The sequence below is a fragment of the Ranitomeya variabilis genome, chromosome 4, assembly GCF_051348905.1.
Source record: "Ranitomeya variabilis isolate aRanVar5 chromosome 4, aRanVar5.hap1, whole genome shotgun sequence".
NCBI lineage: Eukaryota > Metazoa > Chordata > Amphibia > Anura > Dendrobatidae > Ranitomeya > Ranitomeya variabilis.
In genome coordinates, this window is record NC_135235.1 from 613,725,652 (window position 1) to 613,742,727 (window position 17,076).

The 17,076-nt window shown below is 47.6% G+C and overlaps 2 protein-coding genes across 4 annotated transcripts in view; one reads left to right on the forward strand and one right to left on the reverse strand.

Moving 5' to 3' along the window:
• COG1 (component of oligomeric golgi complex 1) overlaps window positions 1-2,159 on the reverse strand; it is an 18,132-nt gene extending 15,973 nt beyond the window's left edge. The window contains exons 1-2 of one of the 2 annotated variants that reach the window (XM_077253414.1): window positions 2,061-2,159; window positions 1,386-1,694 (exon numbers count right to left, since the gene is read on the reverse strand). In XM_077253414.1, the coding sequence (XP_077109529.1) occupies window positions 1,386-1,688 (303 nt within the window). In that variant the 5' untranslated portion in view covers window positions 1,689-1,694; window positions 2,061-2,159. Of the gene's footprint in view, window positions 1-1,385; window positions 1,828-2,060 lie in introns of those variants that run through there. The other variant, XM_077253415.1, reaches the window with a different exon arrangement.
• On the forward strand, window positions 2,100-4,902 carry LOC143766056 (uncharacterized). 2 transcript variants are annotated; one of them, XM_077253422.1, is made up of 6 exons: window positions 2,100-2,237; window positions 2,328-2,390; window positions 2,472-2,534; window positions 2,622-2,684; window positions 3,898-4,123; window positions 4,207-4,902. In XM_077253422.1, exons 2-6 carry the CDS (start codon window positions 2,328-2,330, stop codon window positions 4,647-4,649), a joined length of 858 nt encoding a protein of 285 aa, XP_077109537.1. In that variant the 5' UTR covers window positions 2,100-2,237; the 3' UTR covers window positions 4,650-4,902. The 2 variants fall into 2 exon arrangements, 1 of the variants encoding a protein (XP_077109537.1); XR_013213507.1 differs by lacking the exon at window positions 2,328-2,390 and having other exon boundaries at window positions 2,110-2,237.
• The last annotated feature ends 12,174 nt before the right edge of the window (window positions 4,903-17,076 follow it).

Here is a 17,076-nt window from a genome sequence, read left to right on the forward strand (position 1 = left end):
AGAGCCGGCCGTGTTCTCACCTGTACAGATGTAGCAGAGCCAGCCGTGTTCTCCCCTGTACAGATGCAGCAGAGCCGGCTGTGTTCTCCCCTGTACAGATGCAGCAGAGCCGGCCGTGTTCTCACCTGTACAGATGTAGCAGAGCCGGCCGTGTCCCCCCTGTACAGATGTAGCAGAGCCGGCCGTGTTCTCCTCTGTACAGATGTAGCAGAGCCGGCCGTGTTCTCTCCCTGTACAGATGCAGCAGAGCCAGCCGTGTTCTCCCCTGTACAGATGCAGCAGAGCCGGCCGTGTTCTCTCCCTGTACAGATGCAGCAGAGCCGGCTGTGTTCTCCCCCTGTACAGATGTAGCAGAGCCGGCCGTGTCCCCCCTGTACAGATGTAGCAGAGCCGGCCGTGTCCCCCCTGTACAGATGTAGCAGAGCCGGCCGTGTTCTCTCCCTGTACAGATGTAGCAGAGCCGGCCGTGTTCTCTCCCTGTACAGATGTAGCAGAGCCGGCCGTGTTCTCCCCTGTACAGATGCAGCAGAGCCGGCCGTGTTCTCCCCCTGTACAGATGCAGCAGAGCCGGCCGTGTCCCCCCTGTACAGATGTAGCAGAGCCGGCCGTGTTCTCTCCCTGTACAGATGTAGCAGAGCTGGCCGTGTTCTCTCCCTGTACAGATGTAGCAGAGCCGGCCGTGTCCCCCCTGTACAGATGCAGCAGAGCCGGCCGTGTTCTCCCCCTGTACAGATGCAGCAGAGCCGGCCGTGTCCCCCCTGTACAGATGTAGCAGAGCCGGCCGTGTTCTCCTCTGTACAGATGTAGCAGAGCCGGCCGTGTTCTCCCCTGTACAGATGCAGCAGAGCCGGCCGTGTTCTCCCCCTGTACAGATGCAGCAGAGCCGGCCGTGTCCCCCCTGTACAGATGCAGCAGAGCCGGCCGTGTTCTCCTCTGTACAGATGTAGCAGAGCCGGCCGTGTTCTCCCCTGTACAGATGCAGCAGAGCCGGCCGTGTTCTCCCCCTGTACAGATGCAGCAGAGCCGGCCGTGTCCCCCCTGTACAGATGTAGCAGAGCCGGCCGTGTTCTCCTCTGTACAGATGTAGCAGAGCCGGCCGTGTTCTCCCCTGTACAGATGCAGCAGAGCCGGCCGTGTTCTCCCCTGTACAGATGTAGCAGAGCCGGCCGTGTTCTCTCCCTGTACAGATGCAGCAGAGCCGGCCGTGTCCCCCCTGTACAGATGTAGCAGAGCCGGCCGTGTCCCCCCTGTACAGATGTAGCAGAGCCGGCCGTGTTCTCCCCTGTACAGATGCAGCAGAGCCGGCCGTGTCCCCCCTGTACAGATGCAGCAGAGCCGGCCGTGTCCCCCCTGTACAGATGCAGCAGAGCCGGCCGTGTTCTCACCTGTGCGGCACCTCCTCCCCGGTGTCCCGGGGCCGGGCCGGGCTTGGCTCTCAGGGCCCCGCAGTAGCGCTCCATCCCCCGCACCGCGTCCACCACCAGCCCCGCGCTCCTCCGCATCTCTCCTATGGTGTCCGCCGCCTCGATCAGGTCCCGGTATCGCTCCCCCACCATCTGCCGCAGCTCTTCTTTCTTCTGCTCGATCTCCGCCCGCACCTTCCTCTCCAGGCCCCGGATCTCCTCCGCGCTGTGCGCCTCAAACAGGGCGCTGGGGTCCCGCACCTCACTCAGCTTCACCGCCGCCATGTTTACCTGCCAGCACAGCCAGGAAACGGCTGTCACTTTTTTTTTAAACTACACTTCCCAGAATGACTTGCGAAGGAAATACACGCTCCAGTCTACTAAACAAGTGGCAGAGGCACGATGGGATTTGTAGTTTATTAGAACCGGGAACGCGTCAGGTGATTGGTGGGGGACCACTGATGTGCGCCGTACACCTCCCGTCATGCCTGACTGTTACTGGGTCCACATTGCGCTAGGGGAGTCCGTCTAACGGACGCGGTTTTAAGTAGGCAAAAGGCAATGTAACGGACATTGTAACGCCCCATAGACTTGCATTTGTATGACGCATGTCAGCATTGGCATGCATTAGCAACATTCTGTTTTTTTATGACGCACCTTCCAACGCCCCCTGCAGCATTTTCGGGTCCGGTCAAGCTAACGAATTGCGTTAATGAGGCTAGTCCATGCGGTCATGTGACAGGAAGTAGGATTTCAGCCATTGTGGAGCATAAATATACTCTGCTGAGAACGCCAGCAGCCCAGTGTGTGATCCTGTGAGCGCTCTGAGGCAATGTAAGTACAATTCTATGTGTTATATATCTCTGTGTACATAATGTAGTGGCCGTCGGGTGTGTGCGCACTACATGTATTGTTTGTGCGCAGATGTCGGATAGTGAGGGATCGAGCAGCAGCAGCAGCGTGTCTGCAGTCTTCTCTTCACAGGCGGTAGGCTTTCCCACAATAATGTTGTGTGCCACTCCAGTGTATTGGGGTAATCATGTGTGATCATGTTTTTATTGCAAATAGGAATCTTCTGATCCCGAACCTGCCAGGCCACCCCCCAACAAAGTGGCAAAAGTGTCCAAGAAGGTACATGCCACACATTTTGTGTCTTTTTACACATAAATGAATGGATGCAAGATTTGTATTTTTTTTTTTTTTTTCACTACACCGTAGGTTGTTGAAAAAGGAAAAAAAAAAAATCAGCCTCGCCGTCTGTCTTCACCTCACCTAGAAGCGGTAAATATCACGCAAAATGTTCCTTTTTTAACAAAAAAAATACTAATTTGGTTTTTTTTTTTTTTTTTTTTTTTTAATTAAAAAAATCAAACATACAATAACACAACAAACATTTTATTATTATTATTATTTACTGTTATAGCGCCATTTATTCCATGGTGCTTTACATGTAAGGAGGGGTATACATAATAAAAACAAGTACAATATCTTAAACAATACAAGTCATAACTGGTACAGGAGGAGAGAGGACCCTGCCCGCGAGGGCTCACAATCTACAAGGGATGGGTGAGGATAGAGCTGGTCATGCAGCGGTTTGGTTGATCGGTGGTTGCAGGTTGTAGGCTTGTCGGAAGAGGTAGGTCTTCAGATTCTTTTTGAAGGTTTCGATGGTAGGTGAGAGTCTGATGTGTTGTGGTAGAGGGTTCCAGAGTAGGGGTGATACACGAGAGAAATCTTGTATACGATTGTGGGAAGAGGAGATAAGAGGGGAGTAGAGAAGGAGATCTTGAGGATCGGAGGTAGCGTGCAGGTAAGTACCGGGAGACGAGGTCACAGATGTATGGAGGAGACAGGTTGTGGATGGCTATGTATGTCATGGTTAGGATTTTGTACTGGAGTCTCTGGGCAATGGGGAGCCAGTGACGGGATTGACAGAGGGGAGAGGCCGGGGAATAGCGGGGGGACAGGTGGATTAGTCGGGCAGCAGAGTTTAGAATAGATTGGAGGGGTGCGAGAGTGTTAGAGGGGAGGCCACAGAGCAGGAGGTTACAGTAGTCGAGGCGGGAGATGATTAGGGCATGGACTAGGGTTTTTGCAGATTCTTGGTTGAGGAATGTACGGATTCGTGAAATATTTTTGAGTTGAAGTCGGCAGGAAGTGGAAAGTGCTTGGATATGTGGTTTGAAGGAGAGATCAGCGTCAAGGATTACCCCGAGGCAGCAAGCTTTTGGGACTGGGGAGAGTGGGCAGCCGTTTAAAACCCTGGTTAAAAAACTACATACATATCACAACATAAACCAAACAGTACAAGGACAACCAACAAAAAATAAACAATTAAACATTGCAATATAATTTATAAAAAGTTAAAAGTGGTAAAAATGAATAAAAATTAGGATAACTGTCCTTCATAATAATGTAGTTTTGGCGATGAGATAAAGGTATGCAACCAAAAATTAACGTATACATTTTAATATAACGTTTTGTGTTTACATAGTCCAAGCAGCCCGCCAAAAAAAGAAGGATCATTGCGGTTGACGAAGACCCCTTGGACATTAAAAATGAGACACTAATAACACTAGTGGAAGCGAATCCGTCCATATGGGATCAAAGTGACAGCTCCCACAACGATATTATTAAAAACCGGAAGCTGTGGGAGAAAATAATATGCCAGTTGGACCCACGATATTTGGATAAGTCCGCATCCTCTAAGAAAAAAATTGGTAATTATTGCTGAACTTAACGTGCAAAATGTAAAGATTGCAAGCTGTCGAATAATTTTTTTGTTTGTTTTTTTTCTTTGAAGCCAATGCTGTCTATACCCGGTGGAGATCCATTAGAGATCGATTTGTACGGGACTTCCGCAGCAGCCAAAACACCCCCAGTGGACGCAAGCGATCGTCTGCCAAAGATGAAGTCAATGCCATAATTGTAGATGGACTCCAACGGTTAGAGGATCTGTGTCGCAGTGATCACAGAGATCTAAGGCGGGAAATTACGGAATTGCAATCCCGTGAATCAGTATATGCAGCCAATGAGTGGAAGCTCCTGCTTTTGTCATATGTGCCTGTAGCCCAAAAGATACCGCCACACAGGAATGTAATGTTTAGGCAAAGATTAAATGACCTAGTCAAGGAATTTTTGGGCCCTCAAGAACCCACTTCCTTGAGACCAAGAACCATGGATATGCCGTCATACAAACCACAATACAGAGGCCAGGGTGAACCGAGTATGGAAAAGGCAATGTAGCAGTCCAGCGTACAGTTGGGCAGACAATACGCCCGCGCAATATCACAGTATGTAACTACTGTTAAAGCAATCACCAAACTTTGGCAATTACTGCTTTTAAAATGTTGGTGTAAATTTTTTTTGTACCCAAGTTACTCGTGTATGGTTTTTGCTCATCCCTATGGGATCTCATATGTTAAAATGTCTACCAACAATCAGGTTGGACGCACAATGTCTTCAGAATATTTTTTAGTAAAGTTATGATAACATTTCATATTCTTGTATGGATTGAACTTTTTACAATTGCTTAAGGTTATATAAACAAAAAAAAAAATGAATTTCCCCACACATTGCACCAATATAAACAGGCTTCAACATTTTCACACGTGTCTGTCTTGCCATGGAACAAGACCTTCATGTATGAAGTAATTTGCAAATTGATCACGAATCCTCATTATTTCAACTGTAGACCGAACAGTAGTCGAATCTATGCTCATGAGGTTCGACTCAATCATCGGGGTCAGCCACCTGGGGTTCATGTCTGGAAACAAAATTGTGCAGGCAGATGCATGCCTTCACTACACGGTCCACATTTTCAGTTTGCAATTGCATGCAAGTTAGTAAGATACGCCATTTTAAGGTCAAAATACCAAAAACACACGTCACAAAACGTCTTGCCCGGCTCAAGCAATAATTAACCCCTTTCTGACATTAGACGTACTATCCCGTCGAGGTGGGGTGGTCCCGTATGACCACCGACGGGATAGTACATCATATGTGATCGGCCGCGCTCACGGGGGGATCGCGTCCGGGTGTCAGCTGACTATCGCAGCTGACATCCGGCACTATGTGCCAGGAGCGGTTGCGGACTGCCCCCGGCACACTGCGATCAAACATGATCGCAGTGTTCCGGCGGGATAGGGAAGCATCGCGCAGGGAGGGGGCTCCCTGCATGCTTCCCTGAGACCCCCGGAGCAACACGATGTGATCGCGTTGCTCCAAGGGTCTCTTACCTCCTCCCTGCAGCAGGCCCGGATCCAAAATGGCCGCGGCATCTGGGTCCTGCAGGGAGGTGGCTTCACTGCGCCTGCTCAGAGCAGGCGCCGGGAAGCCTGGAGCTGTGCACGTCAGATCGCTGATCTGACACAGTGCACAGCAAAGTGTCAGATCAGCGATCTTACACTATAACATGATGCCTCCCCCCCTGGGGCAATGTTATAGTGTAAAAAAAAAAAATATTCACATGTGTTAAAAAAAAAATATATATATTGTTCCTGTGAATACATTTCTTTATCTAAATAAAAAAAACAATAATAAAAGTACACATATTTAGTATCGCCGCGTCCGTAACGACCTGACCTATAAAACTGTCCCACTAGTTAACCCCTTCAGTGAACACCGTAAAAAAAAAAAACCGCTTTATTCTCATACCGCCAAACAAAAAGTGGAATAACACGCGATCAAAAAGACGGATATAAATAACCATGGTACCGCTGAAAACGTCATCTTGTCCCGCAAAAAACGAGCCGCCATACAGCGTCAAAGAAAAAATAAAAAGTTATAGTCCTCAGAATAAAGCGATGCAAAAATAATTATTTTTTCTATAAAATAGTTTTTATCGTCTAAAAGCGCCAAAACATAAAAAAATGATGTAAATGAGGTATCGCTGTAATTGTACTGACCCGAAGAATAAAACTGCTTTATCCATTTTACCAAACGCGGAACGGTATGAACGCCTCCCCCAAAAGAAAATCATAAATAGCTGGTTTTTGGTCATTCTGCCTCACAAAAATCAGAATAAAAAGCGATCAAAAAATGTCAGGTGCCCGAAAATGTTACCAATAAAAACGTCAACTCGTCCCGCAAAAAACAAGACCTCACATGACTCTGTGGAACAAAATATGGAAAAATTATAGCTCTCAAAATGTGGTAACGCAAAAACTATTTTTTGCAATAAAAAGTGTCTTTCAGTGTGTGACGGCTGCCAGTCATAAAAATCAGCTAAAAAACCCGCTATAAAAGTAAATCAAACCCCCTTCATCACTCCCTTAGTTAGCAAAAAATGTATTTATTTCAAGGGCTAGGGTTAGGGTTCAGATTACATTTGTGGTTGGGAATAGGGTTGTGTTTGGATTAGGGTTTCAGTTAGAATTGGGGGTTTCCACTGTTTAGGCACATCAGGGGCTCTCCAAACGCGACATGGCGTCCGATCTGAATTCCAGGCAATTCTGCGTTGAAAAAGTAAAACAGTGCTCCTTCCCTTCCGAGCTCTCCCGTGCGCCCAAACAGGGGTTTACCCCAACATATGGGGTATCAGCGTACTCTGGACACATTGGACAACAACTTTTGGGGTCCAATTTCTCCTGTTACCCTTGGGAAAATACAAAACTGGGGGCTAAAAAATAATTTTTGTGGAAAAAAAAGATTTTTTTATTTTCACGGCTCTGCCTTATAAACTGTAGTGAAACACTTGGGGGTTCAAAGTTCTCACAACACATCTAGATAAGTTCCTTGGGGGTCTAGTTTCCAATATGGGGGTCACTTGTGGGGGGTTTCTACTGTTTATGTGCATTAGGGGGTCTGCAAACGCAATGTGATGCCTGCAGACCAATCCATCTAAGTCTGCATTCCAAATGATGCTGCTTCCCTTCCGAGCTCTGCCATGCGCTCAAACGGTGGTTCCCCCCCACATATGGGGTATCGGCGTACTCAGGACAAATTGGACAACAACTTTTGGGGTCTAATTTCAACAGTTACCCTTGAAAAAATACAAAACTAGGGGCTAAAAAATAATTTTTGTGGAAAAAAAAGATTTTTTTATTTTCACGGCTCTGCTTTATAAACTGTAGAGAAACACTTGGGGGTTCAAAGTTCTCACAACACATCTAGATGAGTTCCTTAGGGGGTCTACTTTCCAAAATGGTGTCACTTGTGGGGGGTTTCAATGTTTAGGCACATCAGTGGCTCTCCAAACGCAACATGGCATCCCATCTCAATTCCTGTCAATTTTGCATTGAAAAGTCAAACGGAGCTCCTTCCTTTCCGAGCTCTCCCATGCGCCCAAACAGTGGTTTACCCCCACATATGGGGTACCAGCGTACTCAGGACAAATTGTACAACAACTTTTGGGGTCCAATTTCTTCTCTTACCCTTGGGAAAATAAAAAATTGGGGGCGAAAAGATCATTTTTGTGAATAAATATGATTTTTTATTTTTACAGCTCTGCATTATAAACTTCTGTGAATCACTTAATGGGTCAAAGTGCTCACCACGCATCTAGATAAGTTCCTTAGGGGGTCTACTTTCCAAAATGGTGTCACTTGTGGGGGGTTTCAATGTTTAGGCACATCAGGGGCTCTCCAAACGCAACATGGTGTCCCATCTATATTCCTGTCAATTTTGCATTGAAAGTCAAATGGCGCTCCTTTGCTTCCGAGCTCTGCCATGCGCCCAAACAGTGGTTTACACCCACATATGGGGTATCGGCGTACTCAGGACAAATTGTACAACAACTTTTGGGGTCCATTTTCTCCTGTTACCCTTGGTAAAATAAAACAAATTGGAGCTGAATTAAATTTTCTGTGAAAATAAGTTAAATGTTTATTTTTATTTATGCAATTTGCATATTTAAATTCCCAGAGGAGCATTGTACGGCAAATAAGCCTCCTTACCTTGACAAGCCAGAGATGGTATGTCACTCTCCATAAGGAGAAACGATACCCCTTAGACCCATGTCCAGAGCCTCTCACCTAGCCAAATCAGTTCTCATGCTTCGCACTGACGAGGGCCAACAGCCTGAAACACCGTGTCTGCGAATTGAGATACTGATTTGGCTTTTATCCTAAGTCATATTGCACGACTCGTTAAAGGGTTGATTGTGACTTGTAGGATCGCTACTTCCAATAGGTGGCGCTGTAGAGTTTAAGTCCTCTTTTTCTCAGAAGAGGCAATTTGCATATTTTTATATAAACATTCCAAAAATCCCTGTGAAACACCTGAAGGGTTAATAAACTTCTTGAATGTGGTTTTGAGCACCTTGAGGGGTGTAGTTTTTAGAATGGTGTCACACTTGGTTATTTTCTATCATATAGACCCCTCAAAATGACTTCAAATGAGATGTGGTCCCTAAAAAAAAAAAAAATGGTGTTGTAAAAATGAGAAATTGCTGGTCAAATTTAAACCTTAAAACTCCCTTACAAAAAAAAAATTTGGGTTCAAAAATTGTGCTGATCTAAAGTAGACATGTGGGAAATGTTACTTATTAAGTATTTTGTGTGACATATCTCTGTGATTTACCGTATATACTCGAGTATAAGCCGACCCCCCTAATTTTGCCACAAAAAACTGGGAAAACTTATTGACTCGAGTATAAGCCTAGGGTGGAAAATGCAGCAGGTACCGGTGAATTTCAAAATTAAAAATAGATGCTCCATACCGTTCATTATGGCCCCATAGATGCTCCACATAAAGCTGTGCCACATATAATGCTTTGCACCGTTCATTATGGCCCCATAGATGCTCCACATAAAGCTGTGCCATATATACAATGCTCTGCACCATTGCCCCATAGATACTCCACATAAAGCTGTGCCATATATACAATGCTCTGCACCGTTGCCCCATAGATGTGCCATATATATAATGCTCTGCACCGTTGCCCCATAGCTGTGCCATATATATAATGCTCTGCACCGTTGCCCCATAGCTGTGCCATATAGTGCTCTGCACCATTGCCCCATAGCTGTGCCATATAGTGCTCTGCACCATTGCCCCATAGCTGTGCCATATAGTGCTCTGCACCATTGCCCCATAGCTGTGCCATATAGTGCTCTGCACCGTCCATTATTGCCCCATAGCTGTGCCATATAGTGCTCTGCACCATTGCCCCATAGCTGTGCCATATAGTGCTTTGCACCATTGCCCCATAGCTGTGCCATATAGTGCTCTGCACCATTGCCCCATAGCTGTGCCATATAGTGCTCTGCACCGTTGCCCCATAGCTGTGCCATATATATAGTGCTCTGCACCGTTCCCCCATAGCTGTGCCATATAGTGCTCTGCACCGTTGCCCCATAGCTGTGCCATATAGTGCTCTGCACCATTGCCCCATAGCTGTGTCATATAGTGCTCTGCACCGTTGCCCCATAGCTGTGCCATATATATAGTGCTCTGCACCGTTGCCCCATAGCTGTGCCATATAGTGCTCTGCACCGTTGCCCCATAGCTGTGCCATATAGTGCTCTGCACCATTGCCCCATAGCTGTGCCATATAGTGCTCTGCACCGTTGCCCCATAGCTGTGCCATATAGTGCTCTGCACCGTTGCCCCATAGCTGTGCCATATATATAGTGCTCTGCACCATTGCCCCATAGCTGTGCCATATATATAGTGCTCTGCACCGTTGCCCCATAGCTGTGCCATATAGTGCTCTGCACCGTTGCCCCATAGCTGTGCCATATAGTGCTCTGCACCGTTGCCCCATAGCTGTGCCATATAGTGCTCTGCACCGTTGCCCCATAGCTGTGCCATATATATAGTGCTCTGCACCGTTGCCCCATAGCTGTGCCATATAGTGCTCTGCACCATTATTGCCCCATAGCTCTGCCATATAGTGCTCTGCACCATTGCCCCATAGCTGTGCCATATAGTGCTCTGCACCATTGCCCCATAGCTGTGCCATATAGTGCTCTGCACCGTTGCCCCATAGCTGTGCCATATAGTGCTCTGCACCGTTGCCCCATAGCTGTGCCATATAGTGCTCTGCACCGTCCATTATTGCCCCATAGCTGTTGCTGCTGCTGCAATAAAAAAAAAAAAAACACATACTCACCTGTCTTGCTTGCAGCTCCTCGGCGCCATCTTCCCGGCGTCTCTCCGCACTGACTGATCAGGCAGAGGGCGGCGCGCACACTATATGCGTCATCGCTCCCTCTGCCTGAACAGTCAGAGCGGAGAGACGCCGGGAAGATGGAGCGACGCCCGGCGTGTGGAACGAGGACAGGTGAATATGCGATACTTACCTGCTCCCGGCGTCCCGCTCCTTCCCCCGGACAGCTGGTCTTCGGTGCCGCAGCCTCTTCCTCTGTCAGCGGTCACCGGCACCGCTTCATTAGAGAAATGAATACGCGGCTCCGCCCCTATGGGAGGTGGAGCCGCCTATTCATTTCTCTAATGAGCGGTCCCACGTGACCGCTCAGGGGAAGAGCTGCGGCACCGAAGACAGTGTGACGGGCAGGGGGAGCGCCAGGATCGCCGGGACTAGGTAAGTATATCACAGTGCTCACCCGCCGACCCCACCACCGATCATGACTCGAGTATAAGCCGAGAGGGGCACTTTCAGCCCAAAAATTTGGGCTGAAAATCTCGGCTTATACACGAGTATATACGGTAATTGCATAAAAATTCAAAGTTGGAAAATTGCGAAATTTTCGCCAAATTTCCGTTTTTTTCACAAATAAACGCAGGTAATATCAAAGAAATTTTACCACTATCATGAAGTACAATATGTCACGAGAAAACAATGTCAGAATCACCGAGATCCGTTGAAGCGTTCCAGAGTTATAACCTCATAAAGAGACAGTGGTCAGAATTGTAAAAATTGGCCCGGTCATTAACGTGCAAACCACCCTTGGGGGTAAAGGGGTTAAAAATGCGTCTTGTGGAGTTTAGACTACGGCTTGAGTACGGCTTTAGGAGATTGTGTCCGAGTTGGAACGCCTCATCCCCAACTAAGGCCTCTTTCACACGTCAGTGTCTCCGGTACGTGTAGTGACAGTTTTCTCACGTACCGGAGACACTGACACACGTAGACCCATTTAAATGAATGGGTCTATGCACATGTGCGTGTTTTCACACGGACCGTATGTCCGTGCTGAAAACACGTCGACATGTCCGTTTTCTACCGGCAGCACGGACCACAATACGGACAGCACACGTGCACACGGAGAACAGTGTGCACTCTCCTCCGTGTGCACGTACCGCCGGCAGGAGAGACAGCGCTACAGTAAGCGCTGTCCCCCCCCCCGCTGTGGTTAAGAAGGCGGCATTCATCTCTTCTCCCCCGCCAGAGAGAAGAGATGAAAGATCTTTTTTTTTTTTTTTTTTTGTGAACAATAAAGTTTTCATGTGCCCCCGCCTCCCCCCTCAGTGCGCCGCCTGGTCCCTTGCCGCAGAAATACTCACCCGGCTCCCGCGACGTCTCCTCTGTCCTCTCCGCGCTGGCAGCTTCTCCTGTGTGAGCGGTCACGTGGTACCGCTCATTAGTCAGGGAATATTCCCTGACTGTAATGAGCGCTCCCACGTGACCGCTCACACAGGAGAAGCTGCCGGCGCTGAGAGGACAGAGGAGACATCGCAGGAGCTGTCCGGGTGAGTATTTCTGCGGCAAGGGGGCAGGCGGCGCACTGAGGGGGGGGGGGGACGCGGACGCACATGCAAACTATTTCCCCCCCCCCAAAAAAAAAAAAAAAAAAAAAAAAGATCTTTCATCTCTTCTCTCCAACGAACGCTGGGGGAGAAGAGATGAATTCTGCCTTCAGCACCACATGCGGGGGGGACAGCGCTTAGTGTAGCGCTGTCTCTCCTGCACGGTCCGTGTGGTCCTCGGGCGGCACACGGATGCCGCACGTATGTGCCACTTGAGCACACGGACATACGGACACGGATATCTCCGGTACCGTTTTTTTCCGGTACCGGAAATATCAGGACGTGTGAAAGAGCCCTAAGGGCTCTTTCACACTCTTTCACACGTCCTGATATTTCCGGTACCGGAAAAAAACGGTACCGGAGATATCCGTGTCCGTATGTCCGTGTGCTCAAGTGGCACATACGTGCGGCATCCGTGTGCCGCCCGTGTGCCGCCTGAGGACCACACGGACCGTGCAGGAGAGACAGCGCTACACTAAGCGCTGTCCCCCCCCGCATGTGGTGCTGAAGGCAGAATTCATCTCTTCTCCCCCAGCGTTCGTTGGAGAGAAGAGATGAAAGATCTTTTTTTTTGGGGGGGGGGGAAATAAAGTTTGCATGTGCGTCCGCGTCCCCGTCCCCCCCCCCCCTCAGTGCGCCGCCTGCCCCCTTGCCGCAGAAATACTCACCCGGACAGCTCTTGCGATGTCTCCTCTGTCCTCTCCGCGCTGGCAGCTTCTCCTGTGTGAGCGGTCACGTGGGAGCGCTCATTAGTCAGGGAATATTCCCTGACTGTAATGAGCGGTCCCACGTGACCGCTCACACAGGAGAAGCTGCCAGCGCGGAGAGGACAGAGGAGACGTCGCGGGAGCCGGGTGAGTATTTCTGCGGCAAGGGACCAGGCGGCGCACTGAGGGGGGAGGCGGGGGGCGCATGAAAACTTTATTGTTCACAAAAAAAAAAATGATCTTTCATCTCTTCTCTCCGGCGGGGGAGAAGAGATGAATGCCGCCTTCAGCACCACAGCGGGGGGGACAGCGCTTACTGTAGCGCTGTCTCTCCTGCGGGCGGTACGTGCACACGGAGGAGAGTGCACACTGTTCTCCGTGTGCACGTGTGCTGTCCGTATTGTGGTCTGTGCTGCCGGTAGAAAACGGACATGTCGACGTGTTTTCAGCACGGACATACGGTCCGTGTGAAAACACGCACATGTGCATAGACCCATTCATTTAAATGGGTCTACGTGTGTCAGTGTCTCCGGTACGTGAGAAAACTGTCACTACACGTACCGGAGACACTGACGTGTGAAAGAGGCCTAAAACATAGGGCAAACTTGGGCCTTCGGTCCCTGGAAGAGGTCGTGCTGAAGGTATGTTGAAGTTGTTGCTGTACAAACATTTCCCCATGTTGGACTCTTTGAAGACTCTGGAATCGTTCGTCCGTCCATATGAACCAATATCCACAGCAACAAAACGGTATCTAGCATCCGCAATAGCCATCAATACAATGGAAAAGTATTTCTTATAGTTATAGTATAGGGATCCACTATGCACTGGTTTCTGAATCCGAATGTGCTTGCCATCCACGGCACCAATACAATTGGGGAAATTGGCCACATCCTCAAAATGTTTGGAAATTGATAGCCACATTTCTGATGTTGGGGTTGGTAGCACAAGTGGTTGTAAGTTGTTCCAAATGGCATCACAAGTTTCACGAACTAGTTGGCAAATGGTTGATTTTCCCAGTCGAAATTGAAAATGCAGTGATGCAAAAGATTCTCCAGTAGCCAGATATCTGTCGACAATCACAAAAAAAAAATTAGCACTATGGACATTTTGTAAAGATTTTAAAGGACACCTAAAATAAAGGCAAGTTAAAATGGCATCGGACAATTGCCAAAGTGAACATAATTAAAAGACATGCTCCACGATAAATTATATCCTGTCTTTGTCAATAGAACAATGTTAAAAAAAAGGATAATTACCTCAGAGTCACCACTAAACGTTGCTCCACACAAATACTATCACGGACAGTGCTGCGCTGATGATGTATCTCATCCTTCACATGTGATAGCAGAATATCAAACGCTTCAATGGAAATCCGAAGATAACGATGAAATTTAAAGGGATGATCCCGAAGCTGAACATACAGGGTGTGAAAGGCACCATATGAATTCCGTAAAAAATTATTCACTTCATGGATCCAATATCTCCTTTGAGAAATACGCCTTCTCTGCCGAAGACGCAACTGCATCAAGCGAAATCGAACAAGCTCAGACACAAACCCCTTGCTTGCAGAAGTTCACTGAATGCTTTCAAAATGGAGAATGTTATCCATACACACCCAACGCTGACAAAAGAGCAAAAAAAAAAAAAAGGAACAACTTTATTAACAGTGCCTGAAGGCAGACAAACGGATGCTTCACGAACGGACATCAGAATGACATAAACGCAGTCATGTGCGTTAACGCAAGCGTTAACGTGAAGCCAAATTTTCACAAATTTGGCTCATTTCTGCACATGCGTTTAACGGATCCGTTAAGCAGATTGTACTAAACGCAATGTGATCCTAGCCTTAGGCTGCCGTCACACTAGCAGTATTTGGTCAGTATTTGTAAGCCAAAACCAGGAGTGGGTGATAAATGCAGAAGTGGTGACGTGTTTCTATTATACTTTTCCTCTGATTGTTCCACTCCTGGTTTTGGCTTACAAATACTGATGTAAAATACTGACCAAATACTTCTAGTGTGACTGCAGCCTTAGTCATGAGCGAATTTGTTCGGAAAACGATCTGCACGCATATGGCACATTCGGATTCATGATCGGAAACCCGAGCAAAGTTTTATAAAGTCGGTAAAAATCTGTAACATTAGGTAAAAATGGCAGGAAAATATTTGCGTTGCCACCCACAAAAGTATTTTCAGCACTTTAGCAACGATAATGGTGGTGTATCACGAGCGTTTGGCATGTGTTTGATGAGGGGAGGGGGTTTACAGAGCTCAGAGGTGCAGTGCTCTTGTAATCAGTCTTTACCCCCCCTAACTTTATGTGTATTGCGGCTAGCCAATCAGGACGCAGGAAAAACCCACAATGTACTGACAACAGCTTGTCATTGGCTGCTGAAATCACATGTCCCTCTCCATATAAATAGCGGACATCTTTTAGCGCCATTTTGACATTGTAACAGCGCAGAGAGGCTGCTCCTGACGGTGGCACTATTAGCAGCAAGGTTTCAGCTAGTTAGTTAGGCGGTTGTATATCAGACAGTATAGCTAGATAGTGTCCAGTGTGGCTGTTAAATTTACCTTCCGGAATTTTTTTTTTTTGGGGGGGGCTATTACTGAGATCCACAGACAAAGCCAGCAGGGCATATGCCTACAAGTGTGTTGTGCACTGCTTCTATTGTGCTCCATGCACGACTATAGGGTTCTAAATTATATTATTTCAGTAGCTAAATGTGAAACAGCCTGCTGTATCCCACCTTGTCATTTAGTGCTGTGGTGATATGAACCTGTCTGCAGACCTAACGCACGTTAAAAAAAATTATAATTTTTTCTGTTGCTGAATGTGATACAGTGCCGTATCACACATTGTCATTTTGTGGCGGTGATATTAATCTGTCTGCAGACCTCAAGCACATTAAAATATTTATTTTTTCTGTTGATAAACATGATACAGCCCGCTATATCCAACCTTTTCATTTAGTGCCGTTGAATTTGTTCTGTGTGCAAAGCTGTTGCACATTCAAATTATTTTTTTTTACAAAAGTGATACAGCAGCTGAGATCTGAGTTTGAAATTGTCTTGAGCCTATCGTCTAGATTATGTGCCTCTTTGGCATCCAATGTCTCACCGGCATCTTTTATACTTAGCTTGAGACACACATCTGTTACACCTATCTTCTGACAAGCATCAAACGCTTTCTGGTAAATGGTGTTGGACAGATGAGTAATAGTTGTAGGCTGGATCCCAGACCTCGTACTTCCCATAGCCACCCTGTTATTGATCCTGTTTTACATTCCCATTCCCGTGGCACAGCCACGGCCGTCACCGTAAGCTCAGTTCATGGATCCCCTTGACAAAACGGGACCTAGAGACCTCAAGTCGAATGTTCAAGTCTTGTATGAGGGGGTTCGTTCGCATCTTGAGTGTCAAGACCAGTTGATGCAGGCAATTAATGTGGTAGCAACTCAGCTGCAGGATTTGTCCACTCTGTCCCGCTTCTCTACCGTGACAGGCCATCCAGTCTTTGGATTGATATCCTCTCCAGGGGGAGCTGCGTAAATCTTCAGTTTCTGATGTAGCAGATAAGCTCCAGTTTCCATTTTTGTCTCTGGAAGATGCCCTAGGAAAGCCACAAGGAGAACAACAGCTGTATAAACCAGTGCCAGATCCACTACATGCTCCACACCCATCTCTTTCGATCATACCAAACCAAGATTGCTTTTATGGTCTTTCTGTTGTCCGGACAAGCCGTGCATGGGCAAATCCCATTTGGGACCGTGGAGGTCCAAAGACTTGCGAATTCCTTCCTGGAGGAGTTTTGAGCGACGTTCAAGGTACCAGGCCCCACCTCCTTTGCCGCCTTGTCCCTCTTGACTCTAAAGGTACCTTCACACTAAACGATATCGATAGCAATCCGTGACGTTGCAGCGTCCTGGCTAGCGATATCGTTGTGTTTGACACGCAGCAGCGATCAGGATCCTGCTGTGATATCGCTGGTCGTTGAACAAAGTTCAGAACTTTATTTGGTCGTCAGACCGGCGTGTTTGACACCAAAAGCAACGATACCAGCGATGTTTTACACTGGTAACCAGGGTAAACATCGGGTTACTGAGCGCAGGGCCGCGCTTAGTAACCCGATGTTTACCCTGGTTACCAGTGTAAAATGTAAAAAAACCAAACTACATACTCACCTTCGCATCCCTCGGCGTCCGCTTCCCACACTGACTGAGCGCCGTAAAGTGAAAGTGAAAGTACAGCACAGCAGTGACGTCACCGCTCTGCTGTTAGGGCCGGCACTCAGTCAGTGCAGGAAGCGGACGC

Coding starts and splice junctions, on each gene's coding strand:
- LOC143766056 (XM_077253422.1), top strand. CDS start 2,328: ATGTCGGATAGTGAGGGATCGAGCAGCAGCAGCAGCGTGTCTGCAGTC. Junction 2,535..2,621: donor TGGCAAAAGTGTCCAAGAAG/GTACATGCCACA, acceptor ACTACACCGTAG/GTTGTTGAAAAAGGAAAAAA. Junction 2,685..3,897: donor CTTCACCTCACCTAGAAGCG/GTAAATATCACG, acceptor GTGTTTACATAG/TCCAAGCAGCCCGCCAAAAA.